The sequence below is a fragment of the Chiloscyllium plagiosum genome, unplaced genomic scaffold (assembly GCF_037043375.1).
Source record: "Chiloscyllium plagiosum isolate Xiang-an unplaced genomic scaffold, Cpla_swu_hap1 HiC_scaffold_5, whole genome shotgun sequence".
Lineage (NCBI taxonomy): Eukaryota > Metazoa > Chordata > Chondrichthyes > Orectolobiformes > Hemiscylliidae > Chiloscyllium > Chiloscyllium plagiosum.
The window spans coordinates 120,831,721-120,855,297 of NW_028270143.1; the positions used below are offsets into that span (position 1 = coordinate 120,831,721).

General features: G+C 39.1%; 1 protein-coding gene across 5 annotated transcripts in view; it reads right to left on the reverse strand.

The window, feature by feature from the left end:
- Nucleotides 1-13,171: 13,171 nt before the first annotated feature.
- gjc2 (gap junction protein gamma 2) overlaps nucleotides 13,172-23,577 on the reverse strand; it is a 112,307-nt gene continuing 101,901 nt past the window's right edge. For all 5 annotated transcript variants that reach the window (XM_043690799.2, XM_087987604.1, XM_043690800.2 and 2 more), the window contains one exon: nucleotides 13,172-22,236. In XM_043690799.2, coding sequence (XP_043546734.2) covers nucleotides 20,981-22,216 — 1,236 coding nt within the window. In that variant the 5' untranslated portion in view covers nucleotides 22,217-22,236 and the 3' untranslated portion in view covers nucleotides 13,172-20,980. The remainder of the gene's footprint in view (nucleotides 22,237-23,577) is intronic.

A 23,577-nucleotide genomic window follows, 5' to 3' on the forward strand; every position in this document is an offset into this window, starting at 1 on the left:
TTCCACACTGTAGGAATTTAATGATTTTAAGCCAACTCTCACTTTGTTAGGGCCTACTTTGAATGAGGTATGTAAATTGATTGTATTAAAATGATTGATCTCAGACCAGCTTTCCTCCAACAACCATCACCACCTCCCTTCGCTCACTGACCCCCAACACCCCAAGCTGCTCTTAAAATTCATCCCTCAGTAAATCCAGTCGCAACTTAACACAACAGGACATTCAAGATGGAGACAGAATTGGCTCATGGGCAGGAAACAGCGAATGGGGCTAAGGGGTTCTTTTTCAGGTTACCCAGTGGGGTTCCACAGGGACCAGTACTGGGACCACAACTGTTTACAAAATATATTAATGACCTGGAGGAAGGAAGCAAATGCACTGTAGCCAAAATTGCAGACAACACAAAAATTTGTGGAAAGGCTGTTGCGAAAGGGATACAGTTTGCAGAGAGATAATGAAAGGTTAAGTAAGTGGGCAAAAAGTTGGCAAATTGAGTATAATGTGGAAATATGTGAAGTTGTTCATTTTGGAGGGGAGAACAAAAGAATAAAATATTATTTACATGGAGAAAAACTACAGAAGCTGCAACACATAGGAACTTTGGGATATTTGTTCATGAAACATAGAAAGTTAGCAGAGAGGTGGAGCAAGTAATTAGGAAGGCTAATAGAATGTTAGCTCTTATTTCAAGGGGGTTGGACTATAAGAGTAAGGAAGTCTTACAGCAGCTGTACAAGATGCTGGTGAGACCACATCTGGAGTACTGTGAGCAGTTATGATCCCCTTATTTAAGAACAGATGTCATTTCATTGTAAGCAGTTCAGAAAAGGTTCATATGGAAATGATCCCTGGTATGAAGGCCTGATTTGGACATGCCAGTGTTGGACTGGGATGTGCAAAGTTAAAAATCACACAACAGCAGGTTATAATCCAACAGGTTTAATTGAAAGCACACTGGCTTTTGGAGTGTCACTCCTTCATCAGGTGGTAGTGGAATACACAATTGAAAGACACAGAATTATGGAGAGACTGTCTTATGAGCAAAGGCTAAACAAGTTGGGACTCACTGCAGTTTAGAAGATTAGAAGTGATCTCATTGAAACAAAGTTAAAAATCACACAACACCAGGTTATAGTCCAACCGGTTTAATTGGAAGCACACTAGCTTTCAGAGCGATGCTCCGAAAGTTAGTGTGCTTCCAATTAAACATGTTGGACTATAACCTGGTGTTGTGTGATTTTTAACTATGTACACCCCCGTCCAACACCGGCATATCCAAATCATTGAAACATGTAAGATTTTTAACAGACTTCACAGGGTAAATGCTGTTAGGATGATTCCCCTAATGGGAGAGTCTGGGGCACAATATCAGAATAAAGGGATGCCAATTTAAGACTCGGATGAAGAGGAATTTCTTCTCTCAGAGAGTTGAGAATTTGGAACTCCTTGTCAAAGAGAGCTGTGGGAACAGAGTACTTGTGTACATTTAAGGCTGTGATAGATAGATGCTTGATCACTTGAGAATCAAGAGTTACAGGGAAGTTAACGTGAGGAATCTCAGATCAGCCATTATCCTATTGAATGGCGGAATTGGCTCAAGAGGCCAAACAGCTTAATACTGTTCATATTTTCTTATTTATCATCATGATTGATTGACACCTGAATAAAGCTTTGTATCATTGACCCACTCCTACTCATTCAGCTCCGCAAATACACAATATCCATGCTGCTTACTTTTGTATCTTAGAGAGAAAATTTACATTTAAAATTTAAAACTTTAAGTTTATTTTGAGAAAAAAAGCTTTGATTATTTTATTTTGTTGAAATACAAGGCTTTGCTGGTGTCCTGTGTGTCTTACAAGTTAAAAATGACTCTTCCAAAGAAATTGGCGATTGATTCCATTGTCTGACGTTCACTGGAAAATCTCATGTTCTTGGATGGAGAATAATGGTTTACAACATCTGCAAAATGTTGCTTTTGTAAGAATATAAGAACTAGGAATATGAGTAGGCCATTCAGCACCTCAAACCTGCTCCGCCATTTGATAGGATCATGGCTGATTAGTTATAAAATATTCTTCGGATGAAGTCCTTTCTTTAATTAAAACTTACATTACAGCACAGTACAGGCCTTTCGGCCCTCTATGTTGCACCGACCTGTGGAACCAATCTGAAGCCCATCTATCCTACACTATTCCAGCCTAGTCCATATGTTTATCTAATGACCATTTACATGCCCTTAAACTTGGCGAGTCTACTACTGTTGCTGGCTGTGTATTTCATGCCCCTACTATGCTCTAAGTAAAGAAACTACCTCTGACTGTTCTATATCTATCAATCAATTTAAAGCTATGTCCCCTCGGGCTAGCCATCGCCATCCGAGGAAAAAGACTCTCACTGTTCACCCTATCTAATCTTCTGATTATCTTATACGTCTCAATTCAGTCACTTCTCAAGCTTCTTCTCTCTAATGAAAACAGCCTCAAGTCCCTCAGCCTTTCCTCGTAAGACCTTCCCCCCCATACCAGGCAACATCCTAGTAAATCTCCTCTGAACCCTTTCCAAAGCTTCCACATCCTTCCCATAATGCGGTGACCAGAACTGTATGCAACACTCCAAGTGCCACTTCACCAGAATTTTGTACAGCTGCAGCATGACCTCATGGTTCTGAAACTCAATCTCTCTACCAATAAAAGCTAACACACTGTATGCCTTCTTACCAACCCATCAACCTGAGTGACAACTTTCAGGGATCTCTGTATATGGACACCGAGATCTCTCCGCTCATCTCCACTACCATGAATCTTACCATGAGCCCAGTATTCATTATTCCTGTTGCTCCTTCCAAAGTGAGTCACCTCACACTTTTCTGTATTAAACACCATTTGCCACCTCTCAGCACAGCTCTGTAGCTTATATATGTCCCTCTGTAACCTGCAACATGCTTCAGCACTATCCACAACTCTACTGACCTTAGTGTCATCCACAAATTTACTAACCCATCCTTCTATGCCCTCAGTTTTTTGCCCTGAATATAATTTATTTCACAAAGTCAGGACTCAGGCAATTAGTTGCACTCATCTTGAATCATAGAATCCCACAGTGTGAAAGCAGACCATTCGGCCTATCGAGTCCACACTGATCCTCCAAAGAGCATCCCACCCAGACCCATCTTATTCCTATAACTCGACATTTCCTATGGTTAACCTACATAGCGTGCACATCCCTGGACACCATGGGCAATTTACCATGGCCAAACCACTTAACCTGCACATCTTTGGACTGTGGAAGGAAACTGGGGCACCAAGAGGAAACCCACACAGACACAAGAAGAGTGTGTAAACTCCACACACACTCACCCAAGGATGGAATAAAACTTGGATCCTTGGCACTGTGAGACAGTAGTGCTAACCTGTGATCCACTATGCCACCTATCTCTTAAGTTTCTGTCCTCATTATTATTGAAGACAACTAGGAATGGGCAATAAATGTCGGCCCAGACAGTAACAACCATATCCCTTGAAAGAATGGGACAAAATGTTTGACTTGGAGTTATTTACCAGGACACTTGTTTGGAATGGTTTTGTAATCTAAATGTACATCTGAAAATGGATCCAACAGAGCACAGGCATGACTGCCAGGGAATATGTAACTAGGGGGAAGTACCATGTCATTAAAGGGCGCATTGTTTATGGTAACAGGACAAGTAGGGGCCCATAAAGATTGCTGACTATGAGAGAAATGCAGTTTGACAATCACAAAGAGAGTTCTGCTCCAACTTCAAACTTGTGCCTATTACTGTGGGCACCAGGAGGCAATAGCTAAATACTAAAAAATCTGAGATAAAGGATTACATTTTCTAGGGCCTCATGAAGCCCAGAAAGAGGTGGGAGACCTGGAGAATTGAATGGGTTGTGGTCAGGACATATTCTCAATGTTATCCTAACTCCACACAAGTGAGGTCCAGTTGGGCAGGCCTCTGGCAACCCTCCAACCCCACTTCCATTGAATAGATGGCCTAATTCTGATCATATATCTCATTGTCTCTCTCCTATTTCTTATCGACATTTTCCCATTTTTGGCTTGTTGCTCTGTTTGCTAATTTCTATGGTCATAACCTTCCTTTTTTTGCATGACCAACCTTAGAACATAGAACATAGAACAATGCAGTGCAGAACAGGCCCTTCGGCCCTCGATGTTGCGCCGACCTGTGAACTATTCTCAGCTTGTCCCGCTACTCTATCCCATCATCATCCATGTGCTTATCTAAGGATTGTTTAAATCTCCCTAATGTGTCTGAGTTGACTACATTAGCAGGTAGGGCATTCCACGCCCATACCACTCTCTGTGTAAAGAACCTGCCTCTGACATCAGTCTTAAATCCATCACCCCTCAATTTGTAGTTATGCCCCCTCGTACACAGTGATGTCATCATCCGAGGAAAAAGACTCCCACTGTCTACCCTATCTAATCCTCTGATCATCTTGTATGTCTCTATCAAATCCCCTCTTAGCCTTCTTCTTTCCAATGAGAATAGACCCAAGTCTCCCAGCCTTTCCTCATAAGATCTTCCCTCCAGACCAGACATCCTGATAAATCTCCTCTGCACCTTATCCAATGCTTCCACATCCTTCCCAAAATATGGCGACCAGAACTGTACACAATATTCCAAGTGTGGCCGCACCAGCGTTTTGTATAGTTGCAGCATGATATTGCGGTTCCGAACTCAATCCCCCTACGAATGAAACCTAACACATCGTCTGCCTTCTTAACAGCACTATTCACCTGGGTAGCAACCTTCAGGGATCTATGCACATGGACTCCAAGATCCCTCTGCACATCCATACTATCAAGAAACTTTCCATCGACCCAGTACTCTGCCTTCCTGTTATTCTTCCCAAAGTGCATCACCTCACATTTTATCTGCATTGAACTCCACTTGCCACCTCTCAGCCCAATTCAGCAGTTTATCCAAGTTCCCCTGCAACCTGTAACATTCTTCCACACTGTCCACTACTCTACCAACATTAGTGTCATCTGCAAATTTACTTATCCATCCACCAATGCCTGCATCTAAGTCATTTATAAAAATGACAAACAACAGTGGTCCCAAAACAAATCCTTGTGGCACACCACTAGTAACCGGACTGCAGGCTGAATATTTTCCATCAACAACCACTTGCTGCCTTCTTTCAGAAAGCCAGTTTATAATCCAAACTGCTAAATCACCCTCAATTACATGCCTCTGCATTTTCTGCAACAGCCTACTATGTGGAACCTTATCAACCTTATACCTTACTGAAGTCCATGTATACCACGTTAACTGTCCTACCCTCATCTACATGCTTGGTCACATTCTCAAAAAACTCAATGAGGTTTGTGAGACACGACCTCCCCTTGACGAAACCATGTTGACTATCTGAAATCAAATTGTTGTTTGCTAGATGATTATAAATCTCTTATAATTGTTTCCAAAACCTTTCCTAAAACTGAAGTAAGGTTCACTGGTCTATAATTACCTGGGTCATCTCTACTGCCCCTTCTTGAAAAAGGGCACAACATTTGCAATCTTCCAGTCCTCTGGTACCAAACCTGTGAACAATGATGACTCAAATATCAAAGCCAAAGGCTCTGCTATCTCCTCCCGAGCTTCCAGAGAATCCTTGGATAAATCTCAACGGGCGCAGGGGACTTGTCGACTTTCACTCTTTCTAGAATTGGTAACACCTGTTTGTAACTAACCTCAATCCCTTCTAGTCTAATATCTCGTACCTCATTCTTCTCCTCTACAATATTCTCCTTTTCCTGAGTGAAAACCGATGAGAAATGTTCGTTTAGCACCTCTCCGATCTCCACAGGGTCCACACTCAACTTCCCACTTCTGTCTTTGACTGGCCCTATTCCTACCCTAACCATCCTTTTATTCCTCACATACCTATAGAAAGCTTTAGGATTCTCCTTTATTCTATTTGCTAAAGACTGCTCTTCTTAACTCTCTCTTTAAATCCTTCCTCACTGATCTGTAACTCTTCATTGCCTCATCTGAATCATCTTGCCTCATCAACACATTATAATTGCCCTTGCCCCACCGATAACTCTTGACCTGTGGCATGTACCTATCCCTTTCCATTGCTAAACTAAACATAATTGAATTATGTTCAGTCTCTCCAAAGTGCTCACCTGCTACTAAATCAAAAACCTGGCCTGGTTCATTACCAAGCACCAGATTCAGTGTGGCCTCCCCTCTTGTCGGCCCTTTGACATACAGTGTCAGTAACCCGTCCTGTACACATTGGACAAAAACTGATCCATCCAACGTACTAGAGTTACAGCCTTTCCAGTCAATGTTGGGGAAGTTAAAGTCCCCCATAATGACCACCCTGTTCCTTTCACTCTTACCCAGAATAATTCTGCCAATCCTCTCTTCCACCTCCCTGGAACTCTGCAGAGGCCTATAAAAAACTTCAAGCAGTGTGACCTCTCCTCTCTTGTTTCTAACCTCAGCCCACACTACCTCAGTAGACGAGTCTTCATCAAAAGTTCTCTCGGCCACCGTTATACTATCCTTGACTAACAAGGCCACGCCTCCCCCTCTTTTACTGCCTTGTCTATTCTTAATGAAAGATCTAAATCCTGGAACCTGCAACATCCATACCTCATCCTGCTCTATCCATGTCTCCGAAATGGCCACAACATCGAAGTCCCAGATACCTATCCATGCTGCAAGCTCACCTACCTTATTTCGGATACTTCTGGCGTTGAAGGAAACACACTTCAAACCACTTCGTTGTCTGCCAGCACATTCCTGTGACCCTGAAATCCTGTCCCTGTCCTTCCTACTCTCATCCTCCTGTGCACTGCAACTACACCTCCGGTTCCCATCTCCCTGCTGAGCTAGTTTAAACCCACCCGAATAGCACCAGCAAATTTCCCATCCAGGATATTAGTACCCCTCTGGTTTAAAATCCCCAGTGTCCTTGTTCTCAATCCATCATTGTCCTTCAGTATTTCTGCATTAAACCTAGCTAAGCAAGACTAGGAGACTGCTTTCATAGCATTATAAAATCCCTACAGTGTGGAAGCAGGCCATTTAGCGCATGGAGTCAAGGAAGATCAGGGAAATAAACTGCTTTCCTTCAGACTTGAAGTAGTTTTACTACAGAGAAAGAGGATAGCTCCTTCCCTTTTGAAGATCCATTGGTTTTTCCAAAACATTAACATCCACAAGTTGTTCAGCTGTCTGGGAGCCAATCACATAGTTGTTGGCAGGCGGATGGCCTTTATCACTGACAACTGGTCACCATTTCACAAATCAATCAGCTACTTCTTGCTGGCTGAAGCTCAATTTACATACAACCATGGCTTCAGCCAAACTGTGCACAGACCTCCCCCACTGCTTAAACAAACAACTGTGTAAACAGCAATGAGATTCAGGTAACTTACTTTTAAATAATGCAGCAATCCATTTAGCAAATTTTTGTTTTTTTTAAAATAGTCCTTTTCCTATTTCAGTCCACAAACAAAAATACAGAAAATAAAAAGTGGAGTTCGTTACAAATGTTTGTGATTGCCCTGTGTTTCATTTATGATATACCCAGAGGATTATAGCTTTCCTTATTAGCATTTTTCATAAACGTTTTAATGAATGGGTTAAGATATGTTGAATGACTTAGAATCCCTTATCCTATGGCATTTTCCTCAGTGTCCTGGGAATGTCTTTTCTAATCTGCATTTAGCTTGTAATCATCCATTTTACTAGACCTGCCCTCAGTGTTTGATATTAAGTTTTAACCTGGGAGCAATGGTTTAAATCTAAATAATGTTCATAAGTAACAAGTCATTATTTAAAAGTGCTGGCTTAGTTCAATTACTAGTCAGCTTGCTGTCTTTTTTAATAAATGTCTTCTTTGTTAAGTGAGGCTTGAATCTACAACTTTCTGACTCCGAGAGATTCTCATGTGAGTCAGAAGGTTGTGCATTCAAGATTAACTGATTTGAACACATGATATAAACTGACATGATAAGCTGAGGCTTTATCTGAAAGTTCATTATGTCACATGCTGACAACAGATTATCCAGATTCATAGAATCTTACGGCACTGATTTATTTGGCACTTTGAAAGAGCTTTCTAATTGGTCACACTACTTTGCTCTTTCTCTACTGTCCTGTAAATCTCTCAAAGAACAATGACCGGTATAGACAGGAACAGGCCCTTCGGCCCATCAAGACTGTGCTGACAGACTATGCCTTTCTAAACTAAAAACCTTTTGTCTCTATGCAGTCCATATCCCTCTATTCCTTGCTTATTCATGTATCTGTCAAGATGCCTTTTAAATGTTGCTATTGTATCCACTTCCACCACTTCCCCTGGCAGCTCATTCTAGGTACTTACCACCCTCTGTATAAAAAACTTTGCCTCACATCTCATTTAAACTCACTCCCTTTTACCTTTAACTTATGTCCCCAAGAAATTGACATTTCTACTATCGGAAAAAGACTCCAATTATCCATTCTGTCTACATCTCATAATTTTGTGAGCTTCTGTTTGGTTGATCCTCATTTTTGATGTTCAAGTGAAAACCAAGTTTGTCCAATCTCTCCTCAGAGCAAATACCCTCCAAACCAGGAACATCCTGGGAAACCTTTTCTGTACCCTCTCCATAGCCTCACATCTTCTTGTAGTGAGGCAACCAGAACTGTACACAATATTCCAAATGTGGCCTGACTAAAGTTCTATACAGCTGCAACATGACTTGCCAATTTTTACACTCTATGCCCTGACTTATGTAGGCTAGCGTGCCATATGTCTTCTTGACCAATTCATCCACTCAGGGAACTGTGGACCTATTCACTTGGATCCTTCTGTATGTGTGTTCTACTGAGTGTTCTGCCATTTATTGTATACTTCCCTCCTACTTTGGATCTTCCAAAATGCATCACCTCGCATTTGTACAGATTAAATTCTATCTGCCATTTTTCCATCCAAGTGTCCAGTCCATCTCTAACTCTAACAGTCTAACTGCACTGTATCCAAATGTTCTTTTTTTTTTACTCTAGGCCTGTTTCACAATCTGATGTCATTTCTGGGTTGAACCCCACTGCCAACATATGATTTAAGTGTTCCCTATATGTTAGCCACTGTTACACAGATGACAAAGACTGACTACTTGTTGAGACCGATATCTTGAAGTTTATAAATAACCCTATTTACACTACTATAACATGTCAGACTTACACAGCCTAGGTTTTGTGTGTATGGACTTCATAGAGCCTAGATGCAACAATTATTTAATGATTTTAGTGTGATTACTGCTGCTGCTACAACAATGAAGGTCAGGCAGACATTTTTATATTAGAATGTAACATGTCATGATGCCATGTAACTGTTTTCAAGGTACATTGTTTACGTAAGAATACAATATCTCCTCCTTCCTTTGAATGTAGGGAGGGTTGATTAGTAAGCTCGTAGATGATACAAAAATTAGGGGGGGGGGTAAATAGTCAGAGTCATGGATTACAGGAAGATATAGACAGGCTGGTCAGATGGACTGATGAGTGACAAATGGAATTCAATCTGAATAAGTGTGAGGTGATGCACTTAGGCAGGACAAACAATGCAAAGGAATACACAATAAACGATAGCACTGAAGATCAGAGAGACCTTGGCAAGCATGTCCACTGGTCCCTTAAGGTAATCAGACAGGTGGATAAAGTCATTACAAAGGCGTATGGAATATTTGCCTTTATTAGTTGAGCATAAAGTTTAGCTGCACGGAGTGATGCTGGAACTGTTCATTAGGTCACAGATAGGTCTGCATTATTGCACTGAAGATGGTATGGAGTAGGTTTACCAGGATGTTATCTGGGCTGGAAAGTTTTACTTATGAAGAGACATTTGATAGAACTGGTTGTTTTTCTTCGAACAGAGGCTATTGGGGTGTTGTTGGATGGGGTGGGGAGAGACATAACTGAGATGTATAAAATTATGAGGGGCATAGACAGAACAGATGGAAAGAAACTTTTCCTTTTGGTGGAGCTATCAATTACCAGGGGCATAGATTTAAGGTAAGAGGCAGGAGGTTTTGAGGGCATGAGGGAAAACCTTTTTACCCAGAAACCACCTCAGGAGCATACAACCACACAGCCAAAACATTGAATTAATCAGTTTCCAAATCTCGCCACCCCCCCCCCCCCACCCCATCCACTCTAACTCAGTACCACCCTCTTGACCTGACCTACCTGTCCATCCTCTTTCCCATCTATCTGCTCCAGACTGCCCACTAACCTATCACTGTAACCACCTATCATCATCCCAACTTTCCCCTAGCTCCACACCCTCTCCCCGTATTTATTTCTCAGCCCCCTTTCCCCTCCCCTCTCCTGGTGAAAGGTTATGCCCAAAACGTCAACTCTCTTGCTCCTCAGATGCTGCCTGACCTCCTGTGCCTTTTTCCAGTGCCACACTTTATCGACTCCGACTTTCCAGAATCTGCAATCCTCACTATCTTCTAACTTTTGTATGGGCAAATGTCTACCTCACCTCCACCCTTTGGGTTCTTTCATTGTTCTTTTTTTAAAGGTTGGCAGAGCATTAATTCCAATTTGTTTGGGCAAGATCTCTTCTCACCCTGATGAAGCTAGTTATCCTTACTCTGGATTGCTCCTTTGCCATAGCCAAAAACTACCCATAAGACAACAATGATTGTCCCTTAAATGTTCCCCTCCCGATACTTGATCTACATGACCCAGTTCATTCACAAGAACCTACAGAAAAATAGACGCTGTCTTTCAATTCCTTGGCATATCCTTTCTCTCCAGCACTTCAATTCTGCCCTTAATACTGCCACTCATTTCTTCCCTTCTTTCCTGAACATCCTGTATCCGGGGCTGGATTTTATTGAAGCAAATTTGCAGCTGCTGAAATATCTATCTGTTCCCTTATTACCATTGCTTTCCCAGTTTTCTTTGCTGAGACAGCCATGATGGTGTGGACTCTATTCTGGTGGGACTGTCCAGATGAACCAGAACTCAATACTGGACAGGCAGCGAGATACACTGAAATATCTTCACAGTCCTCACCGATGTCAGCGCACCTCTAATTCTAGCCTCTTTAGCACTCTCAATTTTAAATTGCTGTCCCTTCAGTTTTCTGGACCCCAATGTCTGGAATTCACTACCACACATTTTCTTTTAAACCTCCTTTGAAATATTCCTGCAAAGTTAACTTTCCAATCACACTTTTGGTGATCTTATGTACTATTTCCTTGTGTCTTGGTGTTATGCTCTCTTTTATAATATTCCTATGAAGTACTTGGGAAAGTTACAATAATAGTTGGATTTCCCAGTTTGAATTGAAAAAGCTTGCAGCTCAACTGAGGTGCCGATGAGTGGCTGGAACAGGCATGTGTTCCCCAACATTATTTGTGGGCTAGTAGTCAGAGGTATGCACCTCTCACTGGAATACCTGAAGTTTATTTACTGGCATTGCTGTAAGTGCAATTAATTGGCTGACTGTGGGCAGAAAATGCAAACAATTTTGAAGGATTATTATTATTGGATTAATATTTCTGTGAACAAGCAGTCAGTCAAAACAACATGCTCCCTCAGGAGACAGTGGAACTAGTTAATATCAATCTATTCAACTTAATTCTGAAAGTAACACTCCATGATATAATGTGCAAATAATTCGATGAGGCGACTGTAGAATGCATGGAGAGACACGTGACTTTGGATCAATGGTAACTAAAACCTTTCATTATGGATTGTTTAAAGACGACTTTCATAAACATCCACTCCCTCCACCTTCAACACTTAATATCAGCAATGTGTACCATCTACAAGATGTGCTGCAGAAATTCATCAAAGCTCCTTTGACAGCACTTTCCAAACCCACAACCACTTCTAACTAGAAAGAAAATGGCAACAGATGCATGGAAATACCAGCACTTGCAAGTGCCCTCTGAGCCATTAACCATCCTGACTTGTAAATATACAATCACAGAATCCTTACAGTGCAGAAAGAAGCCATTCAGTCCAACAAAACTGCACTGACTCTCTGAACAGTATCACACCCAAACCTAGGCCCTACGCTATCCCCGTAATCTTGCATTTACCATGGTTAACCCACCTGGCTTGCACACCTCCGGACAATTTAGCATGGCCAATCCACCTCACCTATGCATCATCAGACTGAGAGAGGAAACTGGAGCACCTGGAGGAAACCCATGCAGCACATATCACAGAATATCGTTATTCTTCCACTGCTGCAGGGTTGAAATCCTGGAACTCCCTCTACAACAGCATTGTGGATGTACCTACAGCACATGAACTACAGCAGTTCAAAAAGGCAGCTCAACACTACTTTCTCAAAGACAACTAGGAAGAGGCAATAAATACTAGCCCAGCTAATGACACCCACATCCCAAGAATGATTAAAAACCTGATAGATTGATTGCAATGGTTAGTCAACAACTCCATTATTGTTGGATCATACAAATACCAAGATGTCAGAAAGCAAACTGGATGGACATTTTTTTTCAAAATTCATTTATGGCCTATGGGCATCATTAACTAGGCCAATGTTTATTGCCCATCCCTAATTACCCAGAGGCAATTAAGAATCAACCACATAGTAGGTCTGGAGTCACACGTAGGCCAGACGAAGGCCAGCAGATCTCCTCCGTAAAGAACATTAATGAACCAGATGGGTTTTTCCTGACAATCAGCAATGGTTTAATGGTCATCATTGGATATTTACTTCCAGATTATTATGGTGGGATTCGAACCCAGATACCCATAACACAAGTTGGGTCTCTGGATTAACAGTCTAGCAGTAATACCATCAGGCCAGCGCCTACCCTGTTGTACTTCATTTAACAATTCCAATCTTCCTAGAATTTATTTTTAAAAATGATTCAATCAATACTAGTTATTTATTGTTCTGCAAAAACAAAAATATGCATTTTGTTTTGTTTAAATGTATTTTGCTTAAATATATTTTCTACTTGTCTCTATACAATCTATTCACTGAGACAGAGTAGATCTTCATCTTTAGATATACAAATAGTATTTATGTGAAACATCAATGCATGAGTTATTACAGATAAGGCAAGAATATATATTTCCAACAGCCTTCCCCTGCTCGTAAAATTAAACCAAGAAGACAAATGTGATTTTATGGTGAGTTTATTAAAAGATATTCAAAACATTCAATGACAAGCAGAAAAATGAAAACTGAATTAAAACTGACAGTCTTTTCATCCAAAACAAGCACAAATGTTTTAAAAACAGGTGATGTGTTTTGCTTCGATGATGATTTTGTGGACAGTACATTTTCTAACACTGGCTCTACTCATTTAGTTTAGAAGTTTCAGTACTCGTTACCTTCAACGATCGCACAAAGTTTAACATTAAGTTGACAAATTTTTTAAAATGCATCGGGACACAGTGATATTATTGCTTGTATTCTTTCCTCTTTCCAGCAACAGTGTTAGCAACTGGAGAAGTTTTTCTTTTTAAAAAAGCATATTAAACATGGGGTTACTTCATTAAAAACCCCTCTGAAGAAAATTGAAGGCTAAAAGAAGCATGTTATTTTCCTCTTGATCAATTCAAGTATCTTCCAGGTTGAAGGAATGCAGACAGCTTTGAGAAAAAAATCACCTAGTACACGTACTATTTATCTAGTAGGCGACAGAAAGGCACCTCTTTTATCATGAAATAGCTCACAGTTACAAGATGGAATGTGGTATTTATTTTTAATAATCTACCTTACCTTGAATTAGATTTATTCCCTATCTTGTTCATTACTTAATTCTAACCCTATATTCATAATGCAGCTGTGAAGGTCAATTTCTTTTTGCAGTTGTAACCCATCACCTACCAGAAGGCAAAGTGTTTGTTATTCTGTGAATTAGTTACCAGACAAATCTACAGTCTGGAAAGAAGTAAGTGGTATTGTTCATACAATGGCTGCATTGTGAGATTGTGGTCTTCAAAACATTTGACAGTTTCTGGGAGCTAATAGACATGATGCAACCCTGGTTTTAGAGATTATTGTACCATTGAGTACTTGCCATAAAGCTCATCAGTCAATCATTGTAGGTTTGGCCTAAATGTGCATATAAAACAGAACTAACTACAGATGCTAGTCAAATAGATTTTGCATGTTAGAAAATAAACTGCATAATATTTTTGATACAGTGGATTTTAGGTCTGTAGCTCCAGTTTTTTTCTCTTTTTGCCTCCTATGTAACAGAGTTCACATTGAGAATATTTATTTCATATTTATGATTAATTAGTAATAGTCTTAATAAACTTTAATTAATTTTTAATTCCATTTGTATCATGGTTGAATGTCGTTATTAAGATTATTCTTTTATAAGTGGATAATTTATAATTTAATGGAGCTAACTTAGATTTTCTATTTGCCCAAGATGTACCCTTAATAAAGCTCGTTTCAACTTCAGGAACTTAGAATTACTCAAGTGTTGCTCAGGATTGCAATTCTGGACACAAGAGCACAGATTTGACACAGCTGGAGGATTGTTGTGGATTCCAGTTCAAAGTTCAATCAGAGTTCACCAAAAAGGTGTAAACTTGGTCAGAACTTGGATACACTTGTCATAGAAAACTATTCCACTGCTCTTGTTTTGGGAAACAGCATTCTACTTTCCTAAACAAAGGTGACGAAGCCAAAAGGACAGAGCTAAGAAGGGCTCTTCACATTAGGAGTTCATCTTTCAGCAGTCTGATGTAAAATAGGAGACTGAAACAATGTGAAGGAAGAAATGTGCTTGTCTCAGAAACAGTAGCTCAGTATTGGGCTGTGTTGGGGGTGCTTGGAGGGGTTCAGATTTGGACCTTGGTTAGATTTGTTGTTTTAACTTTACAACTATTTTTCACCTTAAGAGATTGGAAGGGCACATTGAGCTTTCTTTTACCAAAGGGGAACAGACAAGGGGCCTAACAATCCCTGAGCTCTCTGCATAGCCACAGGCAACTGGTAGCTTATGGAATTCCCTAGTACGCCTGCATCTTACATGGAATTAACACTCAAGGTGTGTTGATCATGAGCCGAGCAGAAGTGGAATTTTGTAGCACTTTTTGTTTACAGCCACTGAATGCGTTGCACAACAATTTAGTTTTATAGACTAAAATGTATAATTTTCACTGGAAACTCCACTGCCAGAATTGGGAGGTGGGTAGAAATGTCAAAAAAACACATGACTGAAAACAGCCACTTCTCTGATGTCCTGTCCCTCTTCTGCTAAAGGCCTGGTAATACTGCAGGGCAACTTTGGGGAATTTCAGATCCTATACAGTTAAGGCAAATTGAGAATAATTCAATCGTCTTTTTGAGATGCACAAGGAACATTCTCACTATAGAAACATGAATCTATAAGATGTCAAAATGGTTTACATCCAAATTCTTAACGTTTGTAGAGTCTGATTGGTGAAGCAGATCACTCACCTGCTTGATTTCAATAGTTATGAAAATTAGGAGTTTCTATAATAATGGACAGTTAGTGTGAAACTGGTTTTGGCCATTAATATAAAATTAATTATGTGATTCTCCTTACCAGGATACTCAATGTTCGAGTGGCACCAGTAGTAATTACTGCCAGCTTCTGGGCCTGTACACATTCAAAATAGCTGAACTCCACGCCATAAGTTTTACATTTGTGCTGTCTGGCTGCTTTGACGTTGCTCAACCTTAGGTCACAATCTCAAATGGCTAAAATATTCAACAATTGTTCCCAATTTCAGTATATCAAAAGAACAAAATCCTAAATAAGAAATCACACGGAACCACTCAAATTGACTACCATGCCCTTGTGGCAAATGCTTATTTTCAATTCTACTATACTGTTAAACTTTTTGCTGTAATTTGACTTCATACTCTAGCATATTGAACTAGCCACTAGTACATTTACATTTTAAGTATAATCTAGTTAACAGTGTACCACTGATATAATAATCTCTATTAATAGGTCAGCTGCTACTATGAGCACAAATTAACAATGAACTATTCTATTTCAATAGCAAATTATCTATTATTTTATTTCTTCTCCCAATGTTGATCAGTTCATGTTAATGTTTTCTCTGTTTTTGAAGAAAATGCATGACTATAACTACATCAAATTCTTGATATAAATAAGGATTGTGTTTAAAAATATCTGATTTCTCAAGAAATTTGCATTCTTTACTGCTTGAAAAAGGGCCATGGAAAGTGACTTAAACCATGTCTCAATTGTATTAAATATTTTCTACATTTCTTGAATGTTTAAGGCAACAACAGATGACTCAGAAAAAAAGATGCTTCAATGATATAGCTATGATCTCTCTGCAATCCACACAAAATCTAAGTCATTAATGCCCTTTAGAGAAGGAACTCTGCTGTCCTCACCTGGTCTGGCCTGTAGGTAACTCCAGATCCATAGCAATATACTTTAACTGCACTCTGAAATGGCCTAGCAAGACATTCAATTCCAAGAGCAACTAGGCACGGACAATAAATGATGGCCTTACCAGTGATGCTAAATTTCATGAAATAGTAAAAAAAATGCTAGGTTTCTGTCTGAAAACAGTTACATCAACTAGTAAGGGTTTGATTCTACCACCATTCTCTAATCATGTTCAAATATAATTCCTTGAAATTTCCAATATGTCACGCAAGCAATCATTATAGACAGACACAATTAGATAGTGAATGTCAATATATTAATCAATTACAGAGGACGTTACAGTTGTTTGTGTTTTTGCAGCAGGAGATCATTCAATAGTGATCAGCAAAAAGATTCCAATTTGAATTTTCTCTTCCCTTAACCTTGGAATGTTGAGATCAATTATTGCAGCCTAGCCACCGTCAGTTCCGTGGGTAAACTAGTTCAGGGTGGAGTGGAGTTATACTCTTGATCCTTCTGGTTTAGGAGATGTCCTAATTTTAATTCTACAAGACCTGGTGACAGAGGTTACCATTTCACAACTCACCAATAGTCTAATAATTACAGAAGTGGGAAAAAAAACAGCCATTGTCAACAGAAGAGTTTTTGATAAAAATGTTAAAGCTTGTTTGTTCATATCCCATGGGATCCCATTATCTACAACTTAAACATTGGTCTTTGCAATGTTAGCATATGAATGTTTAGTGCATTTTATGACATTCCATGTCTAATCAGAGGCACTAACTAACTAAGAAGTGCCAAAGAAATGTGCCAAACGTCTGTATGCTAATAATACAAAGAATAGCTTTTTGTTTTCTACCTCCTTCAGGCAACTTCTGAAATTCTTAGCCCAGACCTGACCCAGCTCGGTTCAAGCCAGCATAGATTGTGGTCTAAAAAACAGACATTGCTGGAAAATCTCAGCATATCTGGTAGCATCTGTAAATAGAAAACAGTATTAACATTTCAGGTCCAGTGACCCTTCGTCAGAACTGGATTGAAGTTTCTTCATCTCTACTTTCAGATAACCTACAATTCAATATGTGCACATTATGTACAAAATACATGTCATAAAGATAACATTTACATAATATATACTGTAGATATAAAACTACAAAATGCTGTAAATCCAAAAAGTGACTTGCTGTATATGTACTGTCTTACCTGAAACATCAATCTATTTCTTCCAGATCCTGATCAACCTACTGTGCCTTTCCAGCATTTGTGTGTAATATTAGAAATGATTACTGTATCTACGTAAAAATATCTGAGCTACAAATAGTTAGCTAAGCCATTGAGTTCAGATTTCTTTTCAAAATCCCACCTGATGTATAAACATTACTTTCTATGATAAAAATGCAAACACTCTAGATCTAAGAATGCAGTTACTGTTTTGTACTGTCATTTTTCATCATAAAAATTTACATCTAAAGAATTTATTTTCATGAGCTAAGGCACTTAGTAGAAAGAATATGTTTAAAACAAGAACTGTTATACAGTCGATAAATGAGAAGTGCCAAACAAGCAAACAAATTGATCCTGATTTTCAGTGCATTGGAAAATAAAGTTCACAGCGCATGATAGTTTCAACTGGGCAATGTATTACAAATATACATTTGTTATCTGATGACTGTTGTTCAAAGCTCATAAACTAATGTGTATTTCCATTCAATCCATTCACTGTCCCATTATCTCGAGCAGATACTTAAAGGGCTATATTTGTCTTTTAATCAATAAATAATGGTATAGATTTAAGGATAAATAAGTAAATCAGAAAATAAAGAGAAAGTGTTAGAAAAGCACAGCAGGTCAAGCCAATTCTCAAAAGGACAGCTTAGCTATATTTCCAGGCCTAGTTCTTGGATTAGGAACATATCATATTGTGATATTAGTCACAGAAAGAAGTGAAAGAACGAAGTATTTAGTAATCAATAATTGAAATATAAAAAGTTCTGGATTGGGAATGAAAAGCAATAATGTACATTCTGCATCATGCATTGTGATAAACTGAACAGTCTGGTACACCAAGTATGATTTATTTTCCTGTAAAAACAATCTAAATACATCAACATAATTTTTAAATTGGAAAGTCTGATGCCCAGTGTTGCACAGAACATTGCTGGCTGGAGATACAATTCTGCCAGCTACTCAGTTCCTGATCTTGGCTGCATTGTGGATATATCTTAAGGGAAAACCTTCAACTTTAACCGAATGAAGGGTAGGGAGAAGTAGAAATCAGGATTTTCTCTCAAGATAAAGCTAACCTCTGGCAATCCTGTAAGTTTACTAACTGGCTCAAAGAAATGTGTGAGGAGGTTGAGGAGCAAGGAGCAACTTACTTCTTGGTCTTACCTACTGAACAACCTAAAGAGACCAGGAGACTAAAAGTATCATCTGATAAACAAAGGCGTAACTATTCACAATAAAAATAAGTTAACTATTCAGCAAGTTGCTAATTTCACTGTGTGGACATTACATGATTGGGCATTATTTTGACACCAACAATGGATTATACTCCTGACTCCCTGAAAACTGAGCTTCCAGACAACAAGCTGGCAAATAACTTGGGCAAAGATTAGTTATGTGTTTTATATCATCTAACATGACCTGAAATAAACTGAGGTTTTGATAAACAAAATTTGTTTGAACTGCAATGGGACACACATGACATTGCCTTATGGGATTCAGTTATCATGCAGAGGAGCAGTTTATCCTGGTCATTCTGGGCAGTAACTTTCAAGAGCTAATTAATCCTCTGCTCAAACCCATGCAGCTTTAATGATTTTTGAACTTTATGTACATGAAACATTATTGATGTCATCATTTTTTGCTTCTGTAAATCTATTTCAATTTGCCTTCACAATACCGTCATACATTATGATGAAGGATCACACTTCAAACATCTGGTACTGGGCTGGAACTAAGCAGAGCCAGCACAAGTGTGTTCTTCTACACTGTAAAATTTTATATTTGGCCAGCTGTGCATTTCAAACATTTTCTGTTTCTAATTAGGATTTTTGCAAGTCAGAGTTTTAAAACTCTTTTGCAAGTTAGAGTTTCAAACAGATTAATTCTTAAACAATTTGGATTTGTTTTTCCTGGTCACATGGATGGTTGGAACAGGAAACAACAACACTTGTTCAGTGTATAGTTTCAACTGTCGCTTGAGGCTGAAGTGCAGTGTAGCATAAGCCTTCATTTTCAAATGCAGTGTACAAATCGGTTATTATTAGGTGTACCTGAATTAGGGTTAATGCACTTCGCCAACCATTGTTTGAAAAAGCTGCTCCAGAACCAAAATTCTAAAATGGCATTTTAAGACAATGGCAACTTTCCTTGGAATTTGTCTGCCCTTTTTTTAAATAAAAAGCTTGCACTTCCCAACCCCTCTTCCCATCAACACTTGTTCATATAATTTCCTCAATCCTTAATCATAAAGGAGAGAATTTCCAATCTACAGATGTTTCTACACAAACACTTCCTGATGTTGCTTGGAGAAGATGTCAAATTTCCTTCCTCCACAACCCATGTGCCTTTGTGACAAAATTGCATAGCTTTTTGTTTAAATTTGTTAAGATATATTTGATTTTCTTTGAAAATGAAACTAGTTTATCAACGAAATGGTCATATTAAAAGATGAGATCATTTTGCCAAAGTTAAAGAAATGCAGCAAGTCGATAAAACTTGAGAAAAGAGCAATGCAGGATGAAATTGTCCTACTTTTTGAACCAAAAGAGAGTAAAAGAGTATTGGATAGGGTCTTTTTTCTTTAGCAAGACAAAGGACAACAAAACAATGTGGCTGGACAGTTTGTCTTTTCGAAAGCATGTAAGTATTTATATTTCCCTTTTACAGTTCGTCAAAGTTCTGACATTTTGAACCAACCCATTACTATAAGGTGAAATGGCTACTAAATGAAATTGGACAAGAAAGTAAAATGATAATTGCAGTTTAATCCTTTGTAGCTATAACGGAGTCAATGGCTTGTCTCCTGTGAAACAGGCACAAAGTGAATCAGGTAAAGGAGATTAATAGTGACCCAAAAACTGTTTAAATTTTCAAATGAAAACAACTATAATCTTTGTCACCACAAATGCATGAATTCTTAATGCAGTAACTCTAGATGTTACCCCATTTTGGTGTTGAGTATGAGCAGATATCTAATGGTTTAGGGAAAGTTGAGAGGGACAGCACTTTGAGCCCAACATAAAGCTTTGTTCAATAGGACCAAATGATTAGTAAAACAATTTCTACATATGATTTATGGGCCTCTCAGTTTGTAGTCATTGATTTCGATGGCTAGGAAATCAGGAGCACCACCATCTGGCATCTGGTATCAATTTTCTATTTTGCACCGTCATTGAACCAGATTTCATACTTGGAGCCTTGTCCAACAATTCTGACAACCCAAGAAGCCATATTGTTATTATGTTGGTTATCTAAGATAAAGCAGACTGTAGTAAAATGTGCAGAAAGTGGCTACTGCCTTTTTTTTAAGGGAATATTGTAAACTTAATTGACTATAAACAGAGGTTAAATCCAAACGGATGTTTTTCCATCTCCAGATTTGCTACTGGAGCTGCCTTTCTCTGAGACAGGTTTGGGCTTAGCACCCTGTTTCTCATGAGCAGTGTTGACACGGTTTTGCTCCACTACAGTACCTCCTGATGTTGGGCTGCTGGTCCTGGATTTGTGCGCATTCTCTTGACTGTTATAACTCTGAAAAGCAATATCTAACTGCTCCTGGGCATCTTTCAGGTGTTTGTGGAGCCTGGCCAAGTCAGGTGGGATGTTGTCATCTGGACTCGTGGGCTGTTGCTCTTGGGCTACATTAGCTAAGTTTTGCTCATGAGCCATAAGGCCATTTGGAACCTTGGTGGACTTGTCCGATTTGACCACCAGATTGTATCCTGGTGGCGATGATGGAATGTTCCGAGGATAATGGTAAGGGAAAGATCTCATGTTGTTCTGATTACGCCGTTTGCTACGGATTATATCTTTGATGGTTCCAAAGCCCAGATGGAACATCTCACAGATATTAAGAATTAGGCAAAGACAGCTGACTACATACATTACAATGAGGAAGACCGTCTTCTCAGTAGGTCTTGAGACAAAGCAGTCCACAGTATGAGGACAGGGATTTCTAGTACAGACATAGGATGGATCAACTTCAAATCCATACAGAAAATATTGTCCCAGAAGGAAAGCCACCTCAAATATAGCCCTGAAAATCAACTGGAAAACATACATTTTCATCAGACCTTCTTGCAAGATGCGTCGCCTTCCATCATGTTTTTCATTGCTACTGACTTTTTTCTCACTTTCTGTTTCATCATTGATCATTGGCTCTTCCTCATCTTCGTCCTCTGTTTGTTCTGAATTATGATGGACTTGCCATCGTACTGTTGACAGTTTCTTCTTCTTGAAAAACTTGTTTTTCTTTTCTTCTTCAGTGGATCTGGCAATCTTGTGGATGGCATAGCCAAGGTACATTATAGATGGGGTAGATATCATGATGATCTGAAAAACCCAGAACCTCACATGGGAGAGAGGTGCAAATGCATCATAGCAGACATTCTCACACCCAGGCTGTTTGGTGTTACAGACAAATTTGCTCTGTTCATCAGAATATATAGACTCCCCTCCAACTGCAGTCAGCACAATGCGGAAAATAATCAGCACCGTGAGCCATACCTTGCCAACAAAGGTGGAATGATTGTGGATTTCTTCAAGAAGACGTGTTAAAAAGGCCCAGCTCATATTTGTCATAAGAACTCCTCATCTAATATCTGCAATAGAACAAAAATATTTTAGACTTAATCCATTAACCAAGTGCTTAACACAAGAATTAAATATATTAAATTGTAAGCTTAGTATCCAGAATGTGAAGACTTAGTAAATCCTCTTAGTCTGAATATTCTGTAAAAAGTATAGCATCTTCACAACATTAGGATGCCCTAAAACACTTCACACCTAATGGATTATTTTTAAGGTCATTGTTTTGTAAAACAAATGTAACTGTCAAAATGTTTGAATAGCTGGTCATTTTGTGGAAATATTGCACAGAGAGTTCCAGTTCTTCTTCAGCCTGGATTTCATATCTCATTTAAAGTACAACACAGCACTCCCTCAAAACTTGCACGGAAACCTAAGTCTAATAATGTGCTGAAAGCCTTGATAAGGGACTCAACTCTACAAGCTTCTGATTCAAAGGAAAGAACATCATCACCAAGACTTAAAACTAAATTAACACAAGTTCATGACGAGTCTGAAACTCAGAGTCCTGTGCCATCAGTCTGGTAAACCTTTGTTGCATTCCCTCCATTGTCAGAACCTTCTTCCCCAGATAAGACCAAAACTGAAGACAATACACCAGCTGTGGTCCCACCAATTACAGCAAGATATCCTTGCTCCTATAATCAAATCCTCTCACTACAAAGGCCGATATATAATTTACTTTCTTTACCATCTACTGCACTTGTGATCAGACAGGCTGAAACATTAATTTGGTTTATCTCTCCGCATAAGTTGAGTAGGTAAGCAATTGGTTGGTGCGTTCCTTTTTTCTTTAAAGTGGGACAGTTATTTTAACTCACAGTAATTGAAGAGGAGATTCAGAGGCACCAATTAAAATTAATAATTCACAATTCCCCTAATAGGATTGTATTAGAGGAATAGACTTTCTTTTTAGATTGTGTTGTGGATACCTGAGGTGTGTGATCGCAATTTCTATGCCCATGTAGCTTGGGAGAATCATATGTGGAGGAAGTATCTCTAGCTGCTTAAGTTCCACCTCAGGGTTTCTGAGTTTGAGGGGCAGCTGGAGTAACTGCAGGTATCAATTGGGATTAGAATTTCCTGGATTATTTATTCAAAGAGGTGATCATCCCACAAGTCATTTAGATTTAGTAGAGTAGATGGGGCCATCTAGGAAAATAGGAACAGATAAGGGAATCTTCAAGGTGTATCACTCTCAAGTAGTGCTCAGTTTTGGAGTCAGTTGGGATAAGAAATTGGCTTAAGGACAGAAAAAAATGTGTTATGGTAAACAGAAGTTTTCAGACTAAAGTCTGATATAGGCACAGAATCAATGATAGGATCACTGGGGTGGCACAGTGGCTCAGTAGTTA